This window comes from Acinonyx jubatus, chromosome B3 (genome assembly GCF_027475565.1).
Source record: "Acinonyx jubatus isolate Ajub_Pintada_27869175 chromosome B3, VMU_Ajub_asm_v1.0, whole genome shotgun sequence".
NCBI classification, from domain to species: domain Eukaryota; kingdom Metazoa; phylum Chordata; class Mammalia; order Carnivora; family Felidae; genus Acinonyx; species Acinonyx jubatus.
Window position 1 is genome coordinate 113,735,033 of NC_069386.1, and position 24,410 is coordinate 113,759,442.

General features: G+C 42.9%; 1 protein-coding gene and 2 long non-coding RNA genes across 4 annotated transcripts in view; 2 read left to right on the top strand and 1 right to left on the bottom strand.

Annotated features, from left to right (window-relative positions):
- SYNJ2BP (synaptojanin 2 binding protein) overlaps positions 1–1,412 on the bottom strand; it is a 37,043-nt gene extending 35,631 nt beyond the window's left edge. Inside the window, exon 1 of the mRNA XM_015071716.3 lies at positions 1,222–1,412. Coding sequence (XP_014927202.1) covers positions 1,222–1,285 — 64 coding nt within the window. The 5' untranslated portion in view covers positions 1,286–1,412. The remainder of the gene's footprint in view (positions 1–1,221) is intronic.
- On the top strand, positions 1,312–11,947 carry LOC106974463 (uncharacterized). Of its 2 annotated transcripts, none has more exons than XR_001430153.3 (3): positions 1,312–1,507; positions 1,759–1,829; positions 11,314–11,947. It is a non-coding gene; the product is annotated as an uncharacterized LOC106974463 (long non-coding RNA). The 2 variants fall into 2 exon arrangements; XR_008299499.1 differs by having other exon boundaries at positions 1,485–1,563.
- On the top strand, positions 2,787–6,446 carry LOC128316069 (uncharacterized). Its single transcript, XR_008299500.1, has 2 exons — positions 2,787–3,452; positions 3,686–6,446. It is a non-coding gene; the product is annotated as an uncharacterized LOC128316069 (long non-coding RNA).
- Positions 11,948–24,410: the final 12,463 nt, after the last annotated feature.

Sequence of the window (24,410 nt, forward strand, 5' to 3'; positions counted from 1 at the left end):
CCCTATGAAGTATATTCTGTTATGGGGCATCTGGGTGGCTCAGTTGGTTAAGCGTCGACTTGGGCTCAGGTCATGATCTCGCAGTTCGTGAGTTCAAGCCCTGCGCCAGGCTCTGTGATGACAGCTCAGAGCCTGGAGCCTGCTTCAGATCTGTGACTCCCTCTCTCTCTGCCCTTTCCCCGCTCATGCTCTGTCTCTGTCTCTCAAAAAATAAATAAATATTTTTTTAAAAATGAAATGAAGTGTATTCTATTATCCTGCACGTTTTATGAGAAACTAAGGCTTAGCTTACATCAGTAAAGTTAGTCAGCCAACCAATATCGAAGATCCAGTAAGAGGTTAGATACCAGATGGATCTACGTAGTCCCAAAGCTAAAGCTCTTAATCGATCCACTAGACAGCTGTAAAGGGGAGTCAACAAAACCCAAGGCATGTAGTAGTGTTAAGAGCCCAGGGAAGAGCGTGGGGTAAAAGAGGGTGTTGGAGGCGGAAATACGACTGAGGGCCAAGTGAGGATTTAGCTGTATCAGAATCACCCAACTTGCTTGTTTAAAAAAAAGAAAGAAAGAAAAGAAAAGAAAAACCCAAGCCAGCAAGCAAAACCCTGCTTTGAATCCAAATTCCTAGAGATGGGATCTAGGAACTTTTTTTTTTAAAGCAAAACCGAAAAACCTCGGGTAATTTTAAGGCGCAAGCAGGTTTGAGAAGTGTGGTAGCAGATCTCTGAGGTTTCTTTCCGCTTTAGCATTCCAGTTGACACACTAAATGAATTTCCCAAAAATGGAAGGAAGGAGAGAGGGATTCTAGCACCAAGAAAACGGCTGTGCCTTTACAGTCGACGCCGCTGATGCTCCCCTTTTTACTCAACAGTCTGTCACAGGCACAAGAATAAAGTAGGCAATGGAAGGGGGGGGGGGCTGGTTGTTAAAAAGCAGGCTTTGGGACAGGATTTTCTGGTACTATTAGCACCCGAAAAAACCCTTCCTGACTATAAACACATGGGATAATCCGACTGAAAAATGACGTGGGTTCCTCAGATCCCGCTCTGGCTAACGGTGGATGCCAACACAGTCTTCTACGTGCTCAAAGAGGTGCAGGAAACCTCTAGGCTGGGGCCTGCCTGCTCCAAGGCCAAAGGAATCGGCTCAGCAGGAGACGGGGCTACTCTGCAATGACAACCTCAAGCACCCTGCTCCCGGAGGCAACCTGTGCCGCACATACCCGAGGGTCCTCTAGTAAGATTGATTTCCTCCTCGGTGACCAAATAATCCACTCTTCCGTTCATGTCTTACTGCTCGTCGGGGTTCCCCACTGAATCGGCTGGGGCTCGCGCAGGTGAAGGTGAGCCAATCTCCGCGCGGCGCTCCAAACACTACACTTTCGGTTTCAGCGGCCCGCGGACCGGAAGAGGAAGTTGGGAGCGCTAGGCGCGCAGGGGATGCTGGGAGTCGTGGTTCCGGCGGCCGGCGCACGGGTCTCTCTCTCCGTCCCCGCGGCGAACCGCTCGGTGAGCGACGGCCCGGTTAACATTCCACTTTACCGTGGGGGGTGGGGGCCGTAAAGGTAGGAGACATGAATACATCGATTTTGTGAAGGAGAAGTTAAATGTAAAATCCTCACGCCTCAGAAAATCGTTACAAATGGGGGGGCGGGAGTTCTCTTATTCAGTATTCAGGATTCCAGACTGGGACGGGCTTATCAAGCAATCCGCTAATATGATTTCAGAGAATGAAATCTCACAGCCTTTTATATATCCAGGCAAATACAATCCATTACATACATGGTCTCTGGCAAGAGGACTTAACACAGTTTGCTGTATACATTCTTTGGTAAGTCACCCCTGTAAGTGATCATCTGTGATAGTTAATTGTCATTCAAAGGAAAAATAAAACTCTGACAGGCAGGTGCTTAAACCTGGAGCAAGGCCCCTAGCCTAACTGCTATGGGGGAGAGGGGGCACGATTTTCCTCGATATTTACATTTCAAAGAGAGTTGTACCTGACAAGAGGCTTTTTGGCTTTTACAAAATTTTATATACATATAAAAGAGAGAAGGAAAGATTTATAATTACAAGCTTGCTCAAAAAGAGTCTAAGGGCACCTGGGTGGCTCAGTCGTTTAAGCATCCAACTCTTGGTTTTGGCTCACGTCATGATCTCGCGGTTTGTGAGTTAGAGCCCCGCATCCGGATCTATGCTGACCGTGCAGAGCCTGCTTGGGATTCTCTCTCTCCCTTTCTCTCTGCCCCTCCCCCGCTCATTCTGTCTCTCCAAAATAAATAAATAAACTTTAAAAATTAAAAAAAAAATCTAAAAAAAGGGAGAGAAGGTAAAGGTTTCTTCTTTTTGGTAACAGGGAAAATTCAAGTTTTTATTTGGTTGTTTAATTCTTACAGTAAGACTAGTGGATGGACTTACTGTGACTTCAGCCCAGTCTTCCTGACTTTTGAAGTATACTTCCAAAACATGGCTCTAAGGAACCTTTACAGATCAAAAACATAAAAGCCTTAAAGGGCAGGAAGAGGACCTAAATGTGGGAAACAACCTGGAATTAGACCACAAGGATTTGTGGGGACCTTGGAGGGTTGAAAAGCACAGTTCCAATTAAGGCATTTGAGTTCACATTAAATAATCACACCGGAACCTACTGTGTTTACGAAACAAAACAAGAAAGAAGTAGATTCAGCAGACAAGCCCTCTTATTTGCTAATCCTTTGAGAAGTTAATATGGAATAATAGAAAGAACACAGGAGATGATGTTGGAAGACCTGGCCTCAAGTTTCAGTTCCATCTTCTTAAGAGTTGTCTGGCTTTAAGCAAGTAACCTAACATTTCCTAACTATGATTCTCCATCCAAAAAAAGGCATGGTAATAGATCTTTAAAATGTTGTGGAAAGGATTAAATGAGATGAAACTTTAAATATCACTTCTCACCTTCAAACTCAGATTCATTCCACCCTCACTTCCAAGCCTCCTTAACATGTTGATTGATTGAATGAATAAAATGATCATAATAAAAAGCAGAATATGATAAGTGAAAAAAGTATAAGTGAGATTGAAATATCAAGAGAGAAAAGAGAAAATAGAAATGGGAAAAGAAAATCACCAGTGGAGAAATATGCAACAAATGAACAAACAAAAGAGAAATAGACTGGTAGATAAAGGGGGGAAAAAACCCAACTATTGATTACTCAAGTGGGGAGGGATTGGAGGGTGAGCAAAATAGGTGAAGGGGATAAAGAGGTACAAAATTCCAATTATAAAATAAGTCTTGGGGATATAATGTACAGTATAGGGAAGATAGCCAATATTCTAGTAACTTTGTATAGTGACTGGTAACTAGATTTATCATGGGAATCATTTCATAATGTAAATAAATAAAGATGTACTATGATGTACACCTGAAACTAAAAGGATATTGTATGTCAGTTATGCTTTACTTAAAAACTAATTAGTTTGGGGCACCTGGTGGCTCAGTCGGTTAAGCGCCCGACTTCAGCTCAGGTCATGATCTCACGGTCCGTGGGTTTGAGCCCCGTGTCGGGCTCTGTGCTGACAGCCCAGAGCCTGGAGCCTGTTTCAGATTCTGTGTCTCCCTCTCTCTCTGCCCCTCCCCTGTTCATGCTCTGTCTCTCTCTGTCTCAAAAACAAGTAAACGTTAAAAAAAATTTTTTTTTAACTAATTAGTTAATTTGGAAGAAAAAAAACAAAGCTTCAAAGCTTCTTCTAGACTGCGGAAGGGGAGATCACTACCCTGTACTGGGAAGATTGCCCTTCTCACCTGAGCACACAACTTCAAAAGGAACACATAGGGCACTAAAAGAAAACAGGTCACCAAATAAATTTACGAAATGCTGGTAATAAGTGGGAGTGACAGATTAGGCATGTAAATTGCCTTTATACCTTAATGTAAGTATAGTTCTCTTAAAGTTTATTTTGAGAGAGAGCAAGAATCCCAAGCAGGTTCTGCACTGTCAGTGCAGAGACGGATGAGGGGCTTGAACCCACGAAATCATGACCAAGAGTGGGATGCTTAACTGACTGAGCCACCCAGGCACCCCATGTGTCTCTCACTATAAATCAAAAGCTAGGAAATTAAGCTTAGCAAGGAAGGCATGTGGAAAGCTGAGACAGGCCAAAAGCTAGATCTGTTGTGCCAATTATCCAAGTTGTGAATTCAAAGGAAAAGTTCTTGAAGGAAATGAAAAAGTGGTGTGAATGTAAGAAAGTGATACAGCCTTATTGCTAATATGGAGAAAGGTTAGTGGTCTGGATAGAAGATCAAACCAGCCACAACATTATCTTAAGCCAAAGCCTAATCCAGAGCAAGGCCCTAACTCTCCAATTCTATGAAGGCTGAGAAAGGTGAAGAAGTTTCAGAAAAGCTTGAAGCTAGCAGAAGTGGGTTCATGAGGTTTAAGGAAAGAAGCCATCTCCATAATAAAAGTGCAAGGTGAAGCAGCAAGTTCTGTTGTAGAAGTTGCAAGTTTTCCAGAAGACCTAACTAAGATAATTAATGAAGGTGGCTACACTAAACAATAGATTTTCAATGTGGATGAAACATCTATTGGAAGAAGATGTCATCTGGGACTTTTATAGCTAGAGAGAAGTCAGTGCCTGGCTACAAAGCTTCAAAGGCCAGCCTGACTTTCTTGTTAGAGGCTAATGCAGCTGGTGACTTTCAGTTGAAGCCAGTGCTCACTGACCTTTTCAAAAGTCCTAGGGCCTTTAAGAATTAGGCTAAATCTACTCTGCCTGTGCTTTATAAATAAAACAAAGCCTGGATGATGGCACATCTGTTTACAACATGGTTTACTGAATATTTTAAGCCTACTGTTGGGAGCAACTGCTCAAAAAAAAGGATTCCTATCAAAATAGTACAGCTCATTGATAATATACCCAAGTGCTCTGATGAAGATGTACAGTGAGATTAATGTTGGTTTCATGCCTGCTAACACAAGGTACAGCACATGGGTCAAGAAGTAATTTCAACTTTCAAGTCTTATTATTTAAGAAATAGATTTCATAAGGCTATAGTTGCCCAGATAGTAATTCCTCTGATGGATCTGGGCAAAATAAATTTAAGAACTTTCAGAAAAGATTCACCATTCTAGATGGCAGTGAGAACATTTGCAATTCATGGGAAGAGGTCAAAATATCATTAACCAGATGTTGGAAGTTAATTCCAACCTTCATGGATGAATTTGAGGGGTTTGAGACTTCAGTGGAAGAAGTAACTGCAGATGTGGTAGAAATAGCAAGAGAACTAGAATTAGAAGTGGAGCCTGAAGATAGGACTGAATTGCTGCGATCTCAGCATAAAACTTTAACCGAGGAGGAATTGCTTCTTATGACTGAGCAAAGAAAGTGGTTTCTGGAGATGGCATCTACTCCTGGTGAAGATGCTGTGAAGATTGTTGAAATTACAGCAAAGTATTTAGAATCTTATTACATAAACTTAGTTGATCAGCAGGATTTGAGAGGATGACTCCACTTTAGAAAGAAGTTCTGTGGTCTCTACAGTGATTCTACTGTGCTATCAAATGACTACAGGAAATTGTTTGTTAAAGGAAGAGCTCATTGATGCAGCAAACTTCATTGTTGTCTTCCCTGTTTGAGGAAAGCATCCTAAGACCTTGTTTGGAAAATAAGAACTATTGAAAAATGCACTAACCAACCAATCTGCTTCTATAGACTGTTTCCAGCCTGCTGTTCTGCTCTAGTGTAGACCCCGATCTCGAGCTGCAGCCTCCAACTAGCTTTCCAACTTCCAGCCCAGCCATCCTTGCTTACTGCAGACTGGTGCGAGCCAGTTCTTTCATCTATCATATTGCTACTATTTCTCCTGACTAATGGGGATTTTGTACAAGTCACTGGTTTTTGTACACTGACTCCTTAGTTTGTCTAAAGTCTGAAATCAAGGAGAGATTCTCATCAGCAACCAAGAACCTCTCCCTTTAGTCCTGAGCAGGTTTTTCTTCCAGTTGCAACCCAAAGTTTTACATGTCTTCCTGTCCCTATTGTTTATTTATATTTGTGCCACTAAATGTTTAAATGTTGTATAGACAGAATTTACCACCCCATAGATTCTCTAATTATTTAATACATTCTATAATAGCCTAAGAGCTATCTGTTTTCCTTTTACATTTCAAAAATCTTGACATAAAGCCAGCATATATTTAGGCTCAATATTAATAGTGAAATTGAAATGTGCATAATAAAACATGAAAATATAAGATAAATTCATTGTTGTCTTGTTTTAAGAAATTGCCACAGCCACCCCAACCTCGAGCAGCCACCTCCCTGATCAGTCAGCAGCCATCAACATCAAGGCAAGACCCTCTGCCAGCAAAAAAGATTAGGGCTCACTGAAACCTCAGATGATCGTTAGTACTTTTTAGCAATAAAGTGCTTTTTTTTTCTTGGTAATAAAGTATTTTTAAGTTAAGGTATGTACATTGTTTTCTTTTAGACATAATGCTATTGCACATTAAGACTACACTGTAATGTAAATATAACTTATGTGCACTGGGAAACAAAAAAAATTTTTTTTGCAATAATTAATTTTTTTCAATATTCACTTTATGGCAGTGGTCTGAAACCAAACCCGTAGCATCTCTAAAGGTGTGCTACCCAGGGCTCACAGGTAGCTAATGGTGGTACTTCAGGTGGGATAGCATTGCTGGTAATGAAATCACCAAAACAAGGTGGAGGTTGGAGCCAGAGCTGTGTTTTGCTGCTAGAGAAATGCTGACAGAGATTACAAACAGGAAAGAAGTCTCTTTTCCCAGATTGCAAACTCTTGCCAATGTTTCCAAGTTGGCAAAACCTAGCCAGAAGGTAGCTGTCAAGGGAATATGGGAAATGTAGTTTGTAGAGAGTCTCAGCGTCAGCATTAAAGAGTACTAGAGAAGGGTAGACCTGCTGCTGTGATACAAATGAATAAGTAGCAAAACACACACACACACACACACACACACACACACACACACACACCCCCAAACACACTTTTTAAAAAGTGTCACATTATAAATAGGTGAACTGGGGCGCCTGGGTGGCTCAGTCGGTTGACCATGCGACTTCAGCTCAGGTCATGATCTCACCACTTGTGGGTTCCAGCCCCGCATCGGGCTCTGTGCTGACAGCTCAGAGCCTGGAGCCTGCTTCCGATTCTGTGTCCCACTCTCTCTCTGCCCCTCCCTCGCTCATGCTCTGTCTGTCTCTCTCTCAAGAATAAATAAAACATTAAAAATTAATTAATTAATTAAATAGGTGAACCAAATAATATTAGCACACCTCTTTCTCTCTGGATTCTTTCTAGTGGAAAAAACAAAATGATCACTAGGTATATCACAAATTGGTACCAATTTTATTAATTTGGGAAGTACCCCAACCCCCCCAATATTAGTGCTTCTCATGAAACCGTGTCAGAAAATACAGCTTATATATGAGGCTAGTGTGCAATATACACTTTAGTAGCCTGCAGGTTTTCCTGAAGAGGTATGGCTAATGCTGTTGCTGCATCAATGGGGACTTCCACCTGCCTCTGGGAGGATGCACAGAGAGGGTTAGAGAACAGCTCGGGAGCCTTGGCATACAATGAATTGGCCTATAAAGTTGATTCCAAGAGGGTCAAACCCTGACCCATCAGATAAACTGTTATGTTCATTAAGCAGGTGGTTGTGGGGTTGATTTGTTTAACAGTGTAATTAGGCTGTCTGATTCACATACTATCCATAGTATAATAGTATAGTTCATATTGCAGATGTTTCATAAGATTTTAATTTCTACTTATAGGTATTTTGGTTATTTTAAATTTTATTCCTACAACAAGCAATTCTAAGTGAAAATTTAGAATCAGTGTGAGTGTCAGGAGAATAAAATTCTAGAAGGGGATCTTCTGGGTCAGAGGGTAGGTATATACTAATTTGTGGAAAATATTACCAAATTTTACTTCAAAGATCTTGTGTAGTTATCCCTCTATGAACATTATACGAGGATGCTGTTTTCCATTCTGGAATTATCATCACATCTCACATCCTTGCCAAAATGCTAAGTGGAAAATAATATTGTAATTTGAAATTTTCACTTATGAATGCTGTTGAGATTATTTGAAACATTTTTATGGCTCTTTATTTTTTACCCTTTTTTGTTTCTCTGAAAAATCTTGCCCTTTGTCCATTTTTCTGTTGGAATGTTTTTCTTTTTTCATATAGGAAATACTCAGTCTTACAAAGAAGTTACAAGAAGATGACATAGAACTTCCAGATACCTTTTACCCATTTCTCCAGTTTCTTATAATTGACCTCTCTTCACTTTATTCTCTCTCTTGCTCACTCTCGTGCATGTGCTTTCTTAGTATGTGAATATATATATACACAAATATACATATGTACACATACATGTACATATTCATGTACATACATATGTATCCTAGACATAGATTAATAGAAAGAAAGTAGATAGTGGGAGAAAAGAAAGGAAAGCAAGGAAAAAGACAGATGGATAGGGACATATATACATGAAAAGGCATTCTAGTATATAAGTTACAATATAGTTATCAAAATCAAGATTTTTAATATTGATACAATACTATTATCTATTTTGTAGATGTTCATCAACTGTTCCCTAAATGCCCTTTACATCTTTTTTTTTTTTTTTCCCCTGCCCAAAGTCCAAGGATCACACATTCCATTCAGTTGCCATGTCTCTTTAATCTCCTTTAACCTGGAATAGTTCCTTAGTCTTTCATTGTCTGTCATGACGAGAATACAGAACAATAATTTTGTAGAGAGCCCGTCGATTGTTGTTTAGGTACTGCTTTATTTTTAGAAGCAGTACCACAAAAGTAATGTTATGTCCATCTCAGTCCACGTTACCAGTAGGCACAAGATGTTGGTCCTATTATTGGTTAACTTTGAACACTTAGTTACAGTGTTGTCCACTAGATGGCTCCACTGAAAAGTGACTATATTTCCTTTTACAATGAATAGGAAGTTTATGGAGAATTACTTTAAGTAATTATTCTTTTTTTTCATCAAATTTTCACCCAGTTATTTTAGCATTCAATGATTACCCTCCATTGAAGCAGTTGTTAACTGGGAAGATTGTCAAATGATGACTTTTTTATCCATAATTCCACCTACATCTATTATTTGGCATTCTACTATAAGAAACAACTTTCCCCTTTCCCTTATTTCATTTATTTATTATCATCAGTATGGACTTATGAATTTCTGTATAATTGAATGGCTTATAATCCATTACTCTTATTTATTTTAAAACTAAATTGTCTTAGATTTGACCCATGGGAGCACCTTTAAACTGGCATCTTTGTCCTTTCAACATATCTCCATCATTCTTTGAGCATTTCATTACTTTTTGGCACACAGTGTTTTAGGCTCATCTTGTATTTCACCTGCTCCAGTCCTGGAATTATCATTTTCTCAAAGGATCTCTGTTTCCTTTGAGCAGACAATGGTATTTATAAAACAATATCTGGGGACTAAGTCTGCTCATTATTACTGGGGCATACTTGCTTCTAGTCCCTCTCAGAAGACTGAATTAGATAATACATTTGTCTCTATTGAAATTACTATATCCTTATCTATTGGGAGACAATTCTCCATGTATCTCTTATATTTGTATACATCTTACATGCAGATGACAGATATTATTCCAGATTATCTTTTCAAAGATCTTTGTGTAGTGGACCAGTTTGGAAGGTAAAAGGTCATTCTTCAGGAGCACCTGGGTGACTCAGTCGTTTGCTCATCCGACTCTTGATTTCGGCTTTGGTCATAATCCCAGGGTCGTGGGATCGAGCCCTATGTCGTCCTCCATGCTGAGCGTGGAGCCTGCTGAAGAATCTGTCTTTCCCTCTGCCACTCTCCCTCAATCTGTCTGTCTAAAATAAAACTTTTTAAAAAATGTCACCCTTCAGTGCAGAAGGCAGGTTTCCTTACTGCCTATTATAATAAAGATAATGTCTTCCTCCAGAGCAGAAATTGGGCAGATTTGCAAGCAGCCTATCATAAAAGACATTTCCTAAAGCTCAGAGTTCCTTAGCTCTAATGTAAAATCATTATATGTGCAGTATCCTCAGGAGCCCTCTGCATTGCCCCCATGAGACTTTGGAATAAGTTAAACTGACAAGAGCATGAAATTCCTGCTCCTTGCTGTGCCATGAGAAAGAAAGTCCTTTGTCTCTGAACCGGGCATCTCATTATCTTCTGCTACCATCCATGATATTTGTAGAGGTCGCTTTTAGGCAACAAGCTTGAGCAATAGAAACCTGAGTAAGGTAAAAGGGCCCATGGTGACCACCAAGCAGAATGCAAACAGGCTCACTAAGTGGTCCACCTCGAAGTAGCCATAGACTCTAACTGACCAACCAGGCACAGTTCCTAAGGTTACCAAAAGGAAAATTCCATACGTTCCCATACCTCCTCACTCTGCCCTATAATTGAGGTCCTTCACCATCACTTCTCACAGACCGTCTCTCCTTTGCTATCCTGCCTGCTGCTCCCTTGTGGTATATTCAGTAAACTTCTGTCTCTTGTCCTGCCTTGGGTGAATTCTTTCACCACCCACGCTGCTGGACCCTACCCAATTGGGACACCCCATATTTAGTGGCCCCCAATCTGATCAGAGTGCCCCACAAAACTGTGGCAGGCTAACTTGTTAGCTTGCAGATAGGGTAAAATCTTAGACCTATCTTATTTCTTGACAGTTTTTGGTGACTAAGATGGGACGCTAACAGAAACATGCTTTTCTGGAACAAAAAGAACAAAGTCCTCCACAGGCCAGAGTAGAGGATTAAAGAGGACTCCCCAGGATCCACTAGCGAATGCTCTTGATCACGTGGTGGACAGGAAGGGACTAAGGTTTCCTCTCTGCCCTACCTTCAATAGATGCTTAGAGGCTGAGCAGTGAGTTAGGATTAAAACAAGTCAGTCAAATGCTCCTTTGATTGTTGTTCATTCTCCTCCAAAGTAGGATGGGAAAGGGTTGTCATTATGACAATAGGGCAGAAATCCCTGCAGCCCTAGCCAAAATGCAATGTGGCTGTAGCTGCTGAGTCAAAGCCTCCTCAAAGCAGTAACAAATCATGTCCACAATAAAGAGGTAGAAATTGAGTGGACCAAAAACATTAGAAGCTAATTTAATTGAGCCTTAAGTAGAGTGGGTTAGGGCTTAGGGCAGGCACCTCTATCCTCTGTTACACTTTTGAAAGAGGATTTCAACTACCTCCATTTTGACCTCAAACTTTCTAATTGATCAAGTTCTTCTTTCTGGCTCATCTCTTAACTCAGGCAAAAGACCCTGTGAGCCAAGCATCCCCTGAAGGGAACTGATACTACCCCTTCAAGCAGTAAGGGCTGCACTGAACCAGCAAGACCCCACCCATGACAATGAAGACCTGACCTTTACTGCCCACCTGCAAGTACCTACTTACCTTTGTCCCACATTTTCCTGGTATAAACCTAGAAGTATTTTTGGCACTTTGGAGAAAGTCTTTGAGATGTTAGTCTGCCGTCTTTGTCTTCCAGTGTTGGGCTCACTGAGATAAATTCCTTTCTTATTTCATCTCCACTCATCTCTTTGCATTTTTTAAATAAGTTTATTTATTTTGAAAGGGAGCGTGAGAGAGCGTGTGCTCATGGGAGCAGAAGAGGGGCAGAGAGCAACAGGAAGAGAAAGAATCCCAAGCAGGGTCCATGCTGTCAGTGTGGAGCCCAACTTGGGACTCAGTCTCATGAACCATGAAATCATGGCCTGAGTAGAAATCAAGAGTCTGAGGCTTAACTATCTGAGCCGCCCAGGTGCCGCATCTCTCTGCATTTGGGTTTTGTCAGTGGTTAGTGGCTGAGCCTGGTCTGTTTGGGACCCCGTGAAACCAGGTGTTCTTGCACCCCTGCAATCCCTGATGTGGTCTGAAGTGGGGTTCAGGAGCAAATGGCCAAGAAACAATTCTTGAGACGTTTTTGGTGCAAAAAGGGTGTTTTTATTATAGCATGGGGACAGGACCTGTGGGCAGAAAGAGCTGCACTGGGGTTGTGAGGAGAGACTGATTATATAAGATTTTCTATCCTATGGGGGAGGGTGATGTTAGAGCTCCAGGAAATTGAATCTGTAGGGTTCTGGAGATTGCTTTTTTCTTGTAAATCATTAAGACAGTTGCAAACTGATGGAGACTCAGGCCCTGAATAACTGTGATCTCTGTCAGTTAACCATTTGCTTTTTCCTCTCCTTTTTTGTTGGGCATCCAGGAGTGCCTGAAGAATGTCACACATATCTCACATGGGGCGTGGTTGTGGGGTGTTAGCTTGTGCTGTGTCTTCAGCTTCATCCCTGGCTAACACTTCTATTGATTCTTCCCTATTGCCAAGGGCCTATGTGTTTTAGTCTGCTACTTAGAATACAACAGACTGGCACATTAATGCCACCCCTTTGGGGCCATGAACTCTGGAAACAAATTGTAGACACTGAACCATCTGGGTCACTCATGTAGTTGTTCCTGGTAAAGACCTATTCTCTGATGGGATCAGCAGGAATCAAACTGATTAAGCTTCGTATTACCTATCATACCACATATGGCAGAACATCTACCATCATATCCTGGGCAGGAATTACAAGTATAGAACACATCAATTTCTACTATACCTGGCAGAAAATAAAAGACTCTATGTTTCTGATGCAGAGGCTACCATTGTCTGCTAGACTTGTGATTCTTGTCAAAAGCTTATGTTTGTTTCAAGGTACGAGAGCCCAAGTTGCATGCATGCTATCTCTGCCTGCTCCTGGCAGACTGACTACATCAGGACTTTGATCCCTTCTTGGGGCTACCAGTGGTGCCTTGCCACTGTTGACACTTTTTGAAGTTACAGTACTCCTGTTTCAATCAGATCAGCTGACCTCGGCCACACATTTGTGGCCTTTGAAACTACTGTGGGTCACATTTTCAGCTTTCTGAACCATTTGCAGCCTGACAATGGGACACATTGTAGTGTAAATGCATGACATAAGCTTTTTTTTTTTTTTTACGTTTATTCATTTTTGAGACAGAGAGAGAGACAGAGCATGAATGGGGGAAGGTCAGAGAGAGAGGGAGACACAGAATCTGAAACAGGCTCCAGGCTCTGAGCTGTCAGCACAGAGCCCGACGCGGGGCTCGAACTCACGGACCGCGAGATCATGACCTGAGCCAAAGTCGGACGCCCAACCGACTGAGCCACCCAGGCGCCCCATGACATAAGCTTTTGATTGCCAAGGCACCCATTTCAAAGATATTCGTCTCAAATATATTGTTAGCTACACAAATAGATAAACAGCTAGGCCACTCCATCCATGAAGCTCCTCTTTTGCAAAGCTCTGGGTAATCTAGATAACTGACCACTTGAATGACAGTGCTTTTCCTTTCCCGCACTTTAATTCCTACTCTTTTAAACATTTTTTAAAAATTTGGGGCACCTGGGTAGCCAGTCAGTTAAGTGTCCAACTTTGGCTCTGGTCATGATCTCATGGTTCGTGGCTTTGAGCCCTGCATCCGGCTCTGTGCTGACAACTCAGAGCCTGGAGCCTGCTTTGGATTCTGTGTCTCCCTCTCTCTCTCTGCCCCTCCCACTCATGCTCTGTCTCTCTCTCAAAAATAAACACTAAATAAACATCTTTAATTAAAAAAAAATTTAAGTTTATTTATTTATTTTGAGAGAGAGAAAGAGCCAGGAAAGGGCAGAGAGAGAGAGGAAGAGAGAATCCCAAGCAGTCCCTGCACTGTCACACAGAGCCTGACTCGAGCCTGGAACTCACAAACTGTGAAATCATGACCTAAGCTGAAACCAAAAGTCAGAGGCTTAACTGACTGAGCCACCCAGGCGCGTGCTCCCCCCACCTCCCACCTCTTTTGTTTTAAATTTACCAATAAAGAGTAAACCAGTGAGGCCCTCCACCCCAATAAAGATAGAACCCCAGATCCATACACTCTCCCCGCACCCTAACCTGGCCATGTGCTCCCAGGTATCCTGTGTATGCATGCAGGACTTGTGAGTAATAAACCTCGCTTTTTGAAAGTTCCCTGATGGTTGTCCCTGAGGTGTGTCAGGCATTCATAATAAGAACCACAAGGGGCAGTCCGGCCACAACATTGGCTCCAGTGGGGGAAATGTCCTTGGAGAGTCACAAGGAGTAGTACAAGCCCAGGTGAATGCCCCCAGGCATTCTTAGCCAATAGCATCACTACAGGTAGGCTGAGACCTACACAAAGCACACATTTTATGCCTAAAGCCACTCATAGTGAACTGACAGTAGTTATTCAACAAACCGTCAACATTCCCAGACATGAGGTATTATTTGAGTGTTGGAATAGCCTCCAAGAACTTGACTTGGAGCGTAAAAGAAGATTTACGCTTCTACCTCCCTCACCTACTGTTGGTTCACACACATTATAAGATGATTTAATCACTTAATGAAGCTATCTCTGGAAAGGGATCATTGCCTCTTTATTAGAGTAGGCAGTTAGGCTTTCACAGGATGCCTGGAGGCCAGCAAAGGGGGAGTTCTGGCCCCCTATCAGGAGAGTCAGAGGACTGTGCAGGCAGCACTCTAAAAACAAAGCCACCAGAAGTTGGACCAAACCAGGCAGGTCCAAGACAAAGGAGGCCACAAACCCTGACCAAGTAAGGGAGAAAAGGCACAAACCTCGCTTCCAAGGAAAAAAAATCCCTTTCCCAAGTAATAAATATTCTACCCCCTAGTTGACAACTGTCAAGAAAAGATAGAAAACCACCAGGGGTGTGTAGCTCTCTCTGAGCGTACCTGTCTCACATCTCCAGAGTGTACTCCCACTTTAATAAACCCTTCACTTGCGTCACCCAACTGTTTTGTCTAGTCTGTCCTTGAATTCTTTCTTGCCAAGAGACCAAGAGCCTCTGGCGATATCCCGGGGACTAGCTGGGCGGAGACCTCAGGGGCCAAGGGTCTCCCCACACTGCCCAGCAACATCTTAACCACTTCTTCCTAGATTATGATAAGGATACAAGGGATGGGTGTTTATATAGCACTATTTGTAAAATCCTGCATTCTGCTGTGACCATTCCTAGGCATGATTCATCTTTCATTTCCCTGGTATATCACCCTGGCAGTGCTTCCTCTCAGTGCAGCCCGACTAGAAGGAGGCTTAGAGAATTTAAACCTAATTCTTTTCTAATATTATAAAAGTGCCCTAGTACCACTTCTACCAGCCCCTTCCAGAGAGAAGGTCTGGGTCTCAGTAGGAGATTTTACAAAGATTTTAGGGGTACCTGGATGGCTCAGGCAGTAGAGCATGCTCCTTTTGATCTCAGGGTCCCGAGTTTAAGGCCTATGTGAGGCACAGAGCCTACCTGGTTAAAAAAAAATTTTTTTTTAATTGGGGAATTTTTTGTTATCTACAGGGACAACAAAAACCAATTTTGTCATAGCAGAAAGAGAACAACAACCCTGGAACTATAGGAGGGAATACCTGTGTCCCAGGGAGTTAAGGAGGAAAGAGGGATATTAATGATCTTTATCTTTCAGAACTTCCATTTGAACCTTCCTCATGAAGGACATTGCCCTAATGCAGCTCTCCCAAACTCTTGCAGGAATCTAAAATTTAACTACCTACTGAGTCTGCCATCCCATAGCAGGCAGCTCTGGCCATGATTTGACTACCTTATCTAACCTTATGGAGAAGTCCATTGGAAAAAACAGGAGTGGCCCCAGTTCCTGCACCATGCAAAACACCAGACAACACCTTCAGATGCCTCCTTCATCCCCAAGCAATAGCTTCACTCAGTCCCGAAGGTGGGCAGATACCACCCCAATGGGTGAAGTAGACATGACAAATCAGAGAACTGTATTCAGTCCTTGAAACATAAGGACAATTTTCCAGTTTGAACGGAACTGGGAAACAGAAAGCTTACTGGCCACTAGAAAATCATACTGGAGGTACTGTAAACCTAATACTCTCAGATTTATTTATTTTTTTTTCAACGTTTATTTATTTTTGGGACAGAGAGAGACAGAGCATGAACGGGGGAGGGGCAGAGAGAGAGGGAGACACAGAATCGGAAACAGGCTCCAGGCTCTGAGCCATCAGCCCAGAGCCTGACGCAGGGCTCGAACCCACGGACCGCGAGATCGTGACCTGGCTGAAGTCGGATGCTCAACCGACTGCGCCACCCAGGCGCCCCTAATACTCTCAGATTTAAATGCCGTATGAAAGGACCTCAAAATGTTAAACAACATTTTTTTAGGCATTAGGTGTACCTTTGTGGTATAATTTTTGTGTATAACAGGAATTAACTGGCCTCCCTTCCCAAAACACTTTCATCTTAGGAATGATCATAGGGGTCTCCATGTGTTTAAGGAAACATGACCAGTAGACCATGTAGCCCTCAAATGACTGCAGAGTTCTCTCCAAAATGAGGATACTCTCATTCATTTGGGGAAGATTGCCAGACAGATAATCGACTTATCATTTCTGCACATGGTAATGGCAGCTTCCTTACAATGCTGAGAAACTTATTCCAGGTTTTAGCTAGTATGATCAATGACACCACCTAAGCATTGGAAGACAAGAAAATCCACCAGCTAGTTATGTTTCCGGGGAGGGCCCAGAAGGCATCTCTTCACTGAATAGGTAAAGAATGACTAATGAAAGGCGATACTGGCACGTCTGAGCAGCTCAATAGCGGCTATCTTCTGGTAGACCTGGGCTGATGCTGCCATGGACCTGGACTCCTAGTCTCATTGAACGAGACAGGATTCCAGAGAGGCAGGGGCCACAAGGAAGCATTTAACCATCAAAGGCAAAGCATTTGTAATTAATGTAACATTAATCAAATTGGAATGTCAAACCAGTAAACGTTCAGACACAGGGGTCTATGATGATGTCTCACAGAACATGATATTCCTATGAGAAAAATAGATGGGAATCAATCAGGGCATAGTGTGATTTATGCAAGCAAAAATCTCTAAAGAATGATGTTAGTAGCCACAATGGAAAATGATGAGCTTTCACCCAGTTGCCAGACCTGGACCAGTTCTCAGACCCAGACTGCTTGACTGAAGTGGAAGCAAGTCCTTTCAAAGAAAGACTCTGGAGGCAATAGTGCATGTATTTATAGAACTCATGCCCTCCCTCACTCCTTCCTCAGATGATACTCCGATCTTGGAGAAAGGGAAGTGTTCACATCTTAGCAGCGTTGTCAGCTACAGGGTATGAGCTGCCATTAATAACAAGAGAGACAAATGTTATGGTGATTGTCCCTGAGTGCGGGGGCATGTGGAGGCAAGGTAACAAACAGATAGCTGGCACAGGTTTTTCTCATAACCTATGCCGTGTCTGTTGTCATTCTCCTGGCCCTTCATGAAAAATTGACAGATGTACTTAGCAGCTGGCAGAATGCTTTCACTGGTTCCATGATAGAGGGAGTAAGGGTCACTATAGCAACAAAAGCCAAGAGAAAGCCCCTCAGACAGCCTCCTCTACCAGCATAGGAGCCATATGCAGCTAAGACAGTAGCAGAGATCATGTTTACCTAAAAGACTTAAGAATGGTGGGCCACATTTATTCCCATTCAAGATTCCTGTGTGGCCCCTAAAATAACCTCCCTGGTTGTGGCAGTTGCTTATTCTGTGACCCCCTCAGGTCACCGTTCAAGGGAGTAGTCCACTACAGGGAGCATGGATGAGCGGCAGTCTCCAGGTATCTTACCTTAGCAGCCATGAGAAATTAACCCCAGGCCCTGTTTCCCCTGGGAAGCCCTAGCCAATGTCTGAGTGTGTTGGCACTGAGCAGGGCCACTGCTGCCCAACACAGGAGGCTGTCAAGGGTCACCCTGGCTCAAGGGCTCCTGGATGAATCTGATTCACACCAACTCTGATGTCTGAGGCTCTTCCACTGTGATTCAGACTTTTTCTCCCCCCTTTCACAGAAGAAGTATTGCGGCCTGAAGTCTCTCTTGGTCTACTCTTACTCCTCCCCCTTTGTCCTTAGAGACGTTTCCTTCAACAAATCTCCTGAAGGTCAAGACATCTGTCTTGACATCTGCTTCTCCAAAGACAGTGGTGCTGTGATCTGACAAAACAGCTGGATGGGCTTGGGGACATGCTCCATCAACACTCTAACACTCTTGGCAAGGAGGACTCTGTCCTAAGAGGAATGTGAAGAAACAAAGATAATCCCTAGACTGCCCTACGTGGCAGGTAGCCCAATACTGAGGAATTTACCAATGGTGGCCCAGGCAAAGGTCCTGATGGAGGGCAACCCTCCCTCATGTGCAACGATTTAGGCATTTGGACCATACGGAAGCCACAATGTCTACAAGGATGGCAGAGTTGACAGGTTATGACTAAGTTGTGTCGATGAACTGTAAAAGGTAATGAGAATGAGAGGAACTACCCTAGTTTACTAAACGTTAAAGGCCATGTGTGAATGCCAGAAGGCTTTTTGGGTTGCTTACCGAAGGGCCCTTCTGTACTGGCGTGGAAGAGAGATCACAGCTGAGGAGCAATCTCAGGATCAGATAGGCTTCCAACAGCAACAGGGACTTTTACATGGTCATCCAGAACAAGTATGTTATGCTGGGGAAACTCAGGAGTTCGAAACATGAGATGGTGACATCTGGGTGGATAGCCCTGAAAATATTGGCTCTGCACAGCCATATGAATGCCCGGAGCTTGTCCCGCCACAAGAGACTGTCCCCACTTCTCTTCCTGGCTGCTGTGCCACACCAAGCATAACCCGGCTGGACAAGATGCACTGTGAGAGGAATGAGATTCCACCAAAGTAGCTGCAAGAATCACCCTGGCAAAGAATCACCCTGGCAAGGACACCATCCCAGGGGATGGGGCTCACGCACTTCTACGGGGACTTTCAGAAGCACACAGAAAGCAATCGCCCATCCTGGGCAAAGTGGAAATGCTTAATTTTCCATGGAAGTAGGCAGAACAAGGCTGAGAGAAGTAGGCATGCTACACTGCATATATCACGTGAGGCCAGAGGACCCAGCAGAATGCACTGGGAAATACACAGAGAACAGATCAGTGGTTGCCAGAGGACGGGGGAGAGGGGAGAGCAAAATGGGAGAAGGGGCTCAAAAGGTGCATTTTCCAGTCATATAATAAGCAAGACCTGGGGAGGCAGCATACAGTGTGGTGACTATAGTGAATGAGACTGTATCGTATATTTGAAAGTGGCTGAGTAGATCTTAAAAGTTCCCATCACAAGAAAAAACTCTTTTGTAACTATGTATGGTGACAGATGCTAACTGGACTTAACTGTGGTGAGCAAGCGTCTTGCAATATACACAAATATCGAGCTATTACACTGTATGTACACTTGAAACTGATATCATGCCACATGTCGATTACACCTCAATGAAAGGAAGAAACACGAACTGTGCTGGTGCAAGGAGAAGCATCACCTCTCAGGAGTTCTGTCGTGTCTCTCCTCCACAGTCCAGTTTGATGATAAGACAGATTGGCCCAGATCGGTGTTTGGTAACAACTATGGCGGTAATGAAGTCTCTGTAAGTAGTAGAGGCCAGGTGCCTGCTCTTCACAGGCCAAAGCTAGGGAACCACAATTACCATACAGTTTGTCAAGGTTGGAGAGGCAGCTAAGGGGAGTCACCTGTAGGGACTTTTGAGGTGGTAGGAAGCATAGCATCTCTGGTGGCAAACAGATGAGTGGTCACCAAAGAGAGTGCTGCCTCCCATCTACGATGGGAAGAAGGCAAAATTGGCAGAGCAGGAGGCTGAGAACGGTTGCCCCAGTAAAAAGTCATGATCCTTGTGCAGTTCCTGGAACAAAGATTATTTTCAGAGGCAGTAGCTGTTGATTGAAGACATTGCGGGGTTCCCAGGAGGAAGGACCTATCAATATCATGACACATGGATAATGTAATGATTCTCCCAGTCCTTTTCCCACAAAGCCTATAGCCCTATTCCTGACAGTCTGCCTCCTCATGTTATAATAACAATACAAAGCTGAACTCATTATACTAGAATACCTCAGGTTTAGCATAACCCAAGAATAATAATGAGAATAATGGGAATAATGGCACGTATTAAGTGCTTAACATGTTCCAGGCCTTTCTTGGGTGCTTTCTTTTGATCATGACAAAATCCTAGCAAAGTGCATTTCACCTCCCAATGGAATGTGGACCTTGAAACTGTCACAGCCTAAGACGTTGTCCAAGAGCACATATTTTGCAGGTGGTAGATCTGTTGACACTCATGTGCCATGACACAAAACTTCTTATGTTTCCACTGTATCTCCCAACTGTTACTTTAAATGCTATTTGTTTAGGGGTGCTTGGGTGGCTCAGTTGGTTGAGAGTCTGGCTCTTGATCTAGGCTCAGGTCTTAATTTCAGGTTCATGAATTCAAGCCCTGTGTTGGCCTCCTTACTGGGTATGAAACCTACTTTAAAAAAAAAAGGCACCAATAAAATGAACAAATAACAGAAATTCAGGATATAACCAATTGGAAAATGGTCCAATAACAAGTATATACCAGTGCAAACAGGATTGCTATACGGGCATGTATAAAACATTAGAATCCATGTCTTAATGAAATTAAGAGCTCCTAATGTCATCTATGGAATTAGTAAGAATATGACCAGACAGGAAATGTAAAATAATTTAAACACATAGACCCCTTTGTATTGCCAGGGCATTTTATTCCAAGGTGGCAATCTCAGGATAAGATTGTGTAATTATCAGAGTAATTATTTTTCATTGCTCCCAGTAGGTGTCAATATGATTTTCTCTATTTTGTGCATTTCAGTATTATTTACTAACAGGAATATTGGTGCTTCCACAGTTTATTTTTCAGCTCTCATCAAAACTTCTTTTAATTGGATAAGGCCACCAATGATTAATGCAAGCAGAAAAACAAACATACGAATAAACAGTAGAGCTAGTGCCTGGTGTATATTAATAATTATTTTGGGTGTGAGACCGACTTCTCTGTCAGGTGGGGGGCCACTGTCTATACTACCACCCAATCCTCTCTCGTCACACGATGGCGGTTTCCAACCTTTCATACAGTGACAATGTTTCTTGTTGTTGCACACCCCTCTGAAGTTGCATGTCTTGACATCGCAGTCAAAACCCATGTCTTCGTAAAAGGTACAATTCTGTTTCAAACAGTATTTTCCTGGGCCACATGTTGCACCCTCCACTACAAGCCCCATTTCTGGCGTATCTGTCCCATGGTGTGCGTCATATCCAAAGCATTTTTCTTCTGTAACACCTGGTATTATTATATGACGAAATGTAGTGTGCTCACCTCCACCAGGAATTTCATGGACATTACTACAGTGCAGCATTCCACAAAGAACATTATCTTCTTCACATTTAAAAGGTCTTCCTCCTCCTTGTGACACCCTCACTCCACAGTTGCCAAATCGGTCACCTAGTATATTCAAATGTTCATAACACTCTGGTGAAGCATCTTTAATTTGGAAGCCAAAAAGGGATTGACACTGCATGTCACGGTCACTACAGTTTCCTCTCACACAAACAGCTAATGCTGAACATGGGGTTCCGTCTTGGGTGTACATGTCATTTGGACAATTATGCGTTTTCCCATCACAGTATTCTGGCAGATCACAAATACCAAGTTGGTCTCTGCAAATCGTTCCAGGTTGAGCAAATTTGCAGTTAACACAGCAGGGTCCTTCACTGCAATCACTGCCACGGAAAAGGACACAATTGGTCTTACAACACTTATTCTTAGAACATTGTTTTAAGGAGCCACAATCACATTGTTCGTTCCGATCTACAATTAGGTCACCACAACGAGCAGCTACATAAGGAAAATTTCTGTATGGGACATTTGGTATGCTCAAACAAGGATCCCAACCAGAAATCCGGTGATGCAACATTGCATAAGAACAATTGCTCATCATATCCAATAAACCAGGTACTGGAGACATGACACAGTGTTCTCTTCGAAAGCAATGACAACCAGGTACATCATGTCAGATGCCCAAACTATGACCTACTATATGTGCTGAAATAGCTGCAGCTAAAAATATGTGATAATTTGTTACACATACATATGCTGCTCCCCAGTTGGGGTTGCACATTCCATTGTGGTGGGCATAATATAAGGCCCCAAAGAGTCTATGTCCTGTAAGAAGTATTGAGGTATCATGACGAATTGCATCATACAAAGCATAGAACTTCCACAAACCATATTCCGTTATAGCTGCTTGAACAGTCGAGAACTCATAAAAATTAATCCTGTCCATTCCATCCCATATGCACAAAGCACGTATGTTGACATCTAGGAGACTCGGTTTGTAAATGGTATGTAATATGTGGTTCAAAATCACTACATTTTCAATTATACGAGTGTAATTAGTATTCCGTACAGTTAACGTGTTAGAAACCGTGTAGTGAATTTTTAAATATTTCTTATGTGGCCACCACAAATAAACGGGGGCTGCCCTAGGAGCTCCGGAAAGTATTGCCTCTTCATATGCCTGATTTGTAGATTGTTCTTCAATCTTACACCTTTGAGACTCTGACGGTCTTCCTTCTGACACAAGTAGAGAAATCACATGCTCGAATCTGGAAGAAGCCTCCAATGGTTTTATTTCATAAGTGAAGTCATCCACCTGCAGCATGCCATGCAGACCCCCGTAGCAGGTGTCCAGTGTGCCCATGGACCCAGGAACCCCTTCCAGGTAGCTGTGGTAGTAACAGTCTCGAGGGACAAACGGGTAGTCCTCCTGCATGGCACCTTGATCATTGTCGGTGATAACAGGAAAATGTTTGGGCAGCAAGCTCTTCTTGACTTTCATGTGAACCACATGTCTTTGGCCTCTGAAGTGGATCTTATAGGGAAGTTGGCCTTGTCTCTCAGCTCCACTCACCCTGTGGGACACCTTCCTGGGGATCACAACTTCAGAGGAAGTGAAGCACCACCCCGGGAGGGCATGGGAGCAGCAGACCGGGGACAAGAGTAGCCAGAGCAGAGACAGCCAGAGATCACCTGTCAAGTGGGCCTGGGCCCAGGCAGGCCTCATGAGTGAGGGAGCCTGTGACCACAGAAGATGCAGTCAGGTGGGGGGCAGGCAAGATGATCCCTGAAACAGCAGCTTTCCTGGCAGTGGAGTCCTGAGGAGACCAGAGAGAGACTGGGGGCTGGGCAGAGGCCAGACAGGTGGAGGAGGGAGGGGAAGCTATTACATAATAATGGTGTGCTCATTAAGGAGAGGGGGGCGCTGTGCTCAGTGACTTGGGTGTCCTAGCACAGGGGACCTAGAGAAGAGGACAAATGGGAGGAATTGGGAACAACAGTGTGTATACCTGGGCTGAAAGGTCCCATGGTCTCTTGGAGAAGTCACAGGGGAAGAATAAGGGCATTTGGTGGAATTTTAAGTGAGCGAAGGACTTTTCTTTCTCAAACCTAAATGACATCAGGGATCAACATGTAATTAAAACAAAGGATGGAGGCTCAGTTGGTTAAGTGTCTGACTTCAGCTCAGGCCATGATCTTGCGGTTCGTGAGTTTGAGCCCCACGTCAGGCTCTCTGCTGTCAGCACAGAGTCCGCTTTGGATCCTCTGTCCCCCTCTCTTTCTGTCCCTCCCCTGCTTGTTCTCTCTCTCTCTCTCTCTCTCTCTCTCTCTCTCTCTCTCTCTCAAAAATAAACAAACATTTAAAAAAATTAAGGAAAAGAGAAAACAAAGGATGGAGAGGAGAGTGGATGCTTCTTAAAAGAATTTTGAGGAGAGAATTAGATTCTCTCATACTTCATAACAACTGAATGCACTTGGGTGATTGATGGAAAGAAGGAGCAAATAGAGGCCATAAGTAGAAAAATTAGCGTGTATGATAATAGTTTCTTATAAAGTTAAACTTCTATCCACCCTGTGTCCCAGAGATTCTGGCCCTAGGAAATTCCCCACAAAGACTTGTATGTGAATCTTCAGAGCAGTGTTATTCATGAAATTTATTCCACACACTGGGAATAAACAACCAGTCCTCAATAGCTGAATGATTAAAGAAACTGGCATATTCATCCAGGGGAATAATCCCTCATAAGTCAGAACTAACTTTTGATCCATGTAAGAACATGGATTTATCTCACAGGTATGATGATGACAGAAACAATTAGACCAAAGGAACTGAATACATGATTTAATTTGAATGAATTCTAGAATAGTCTAGAATAGGCTGTAATTTACGGGAATAGAATTTAAATCAGTAGTTTCCTGATGTGGCTGATGTGGCAATGGAGAAACGGAAGGAACTTTCTGGAGTGACAGGAAACTTCTGTATCTTCATTGAGGTGTGCTATGGATTCAATGTTTGTGTCCCTGCAAAATTCATAGGTTGAAATCCTAAGCCCAAAGGCGACGGTATTAGG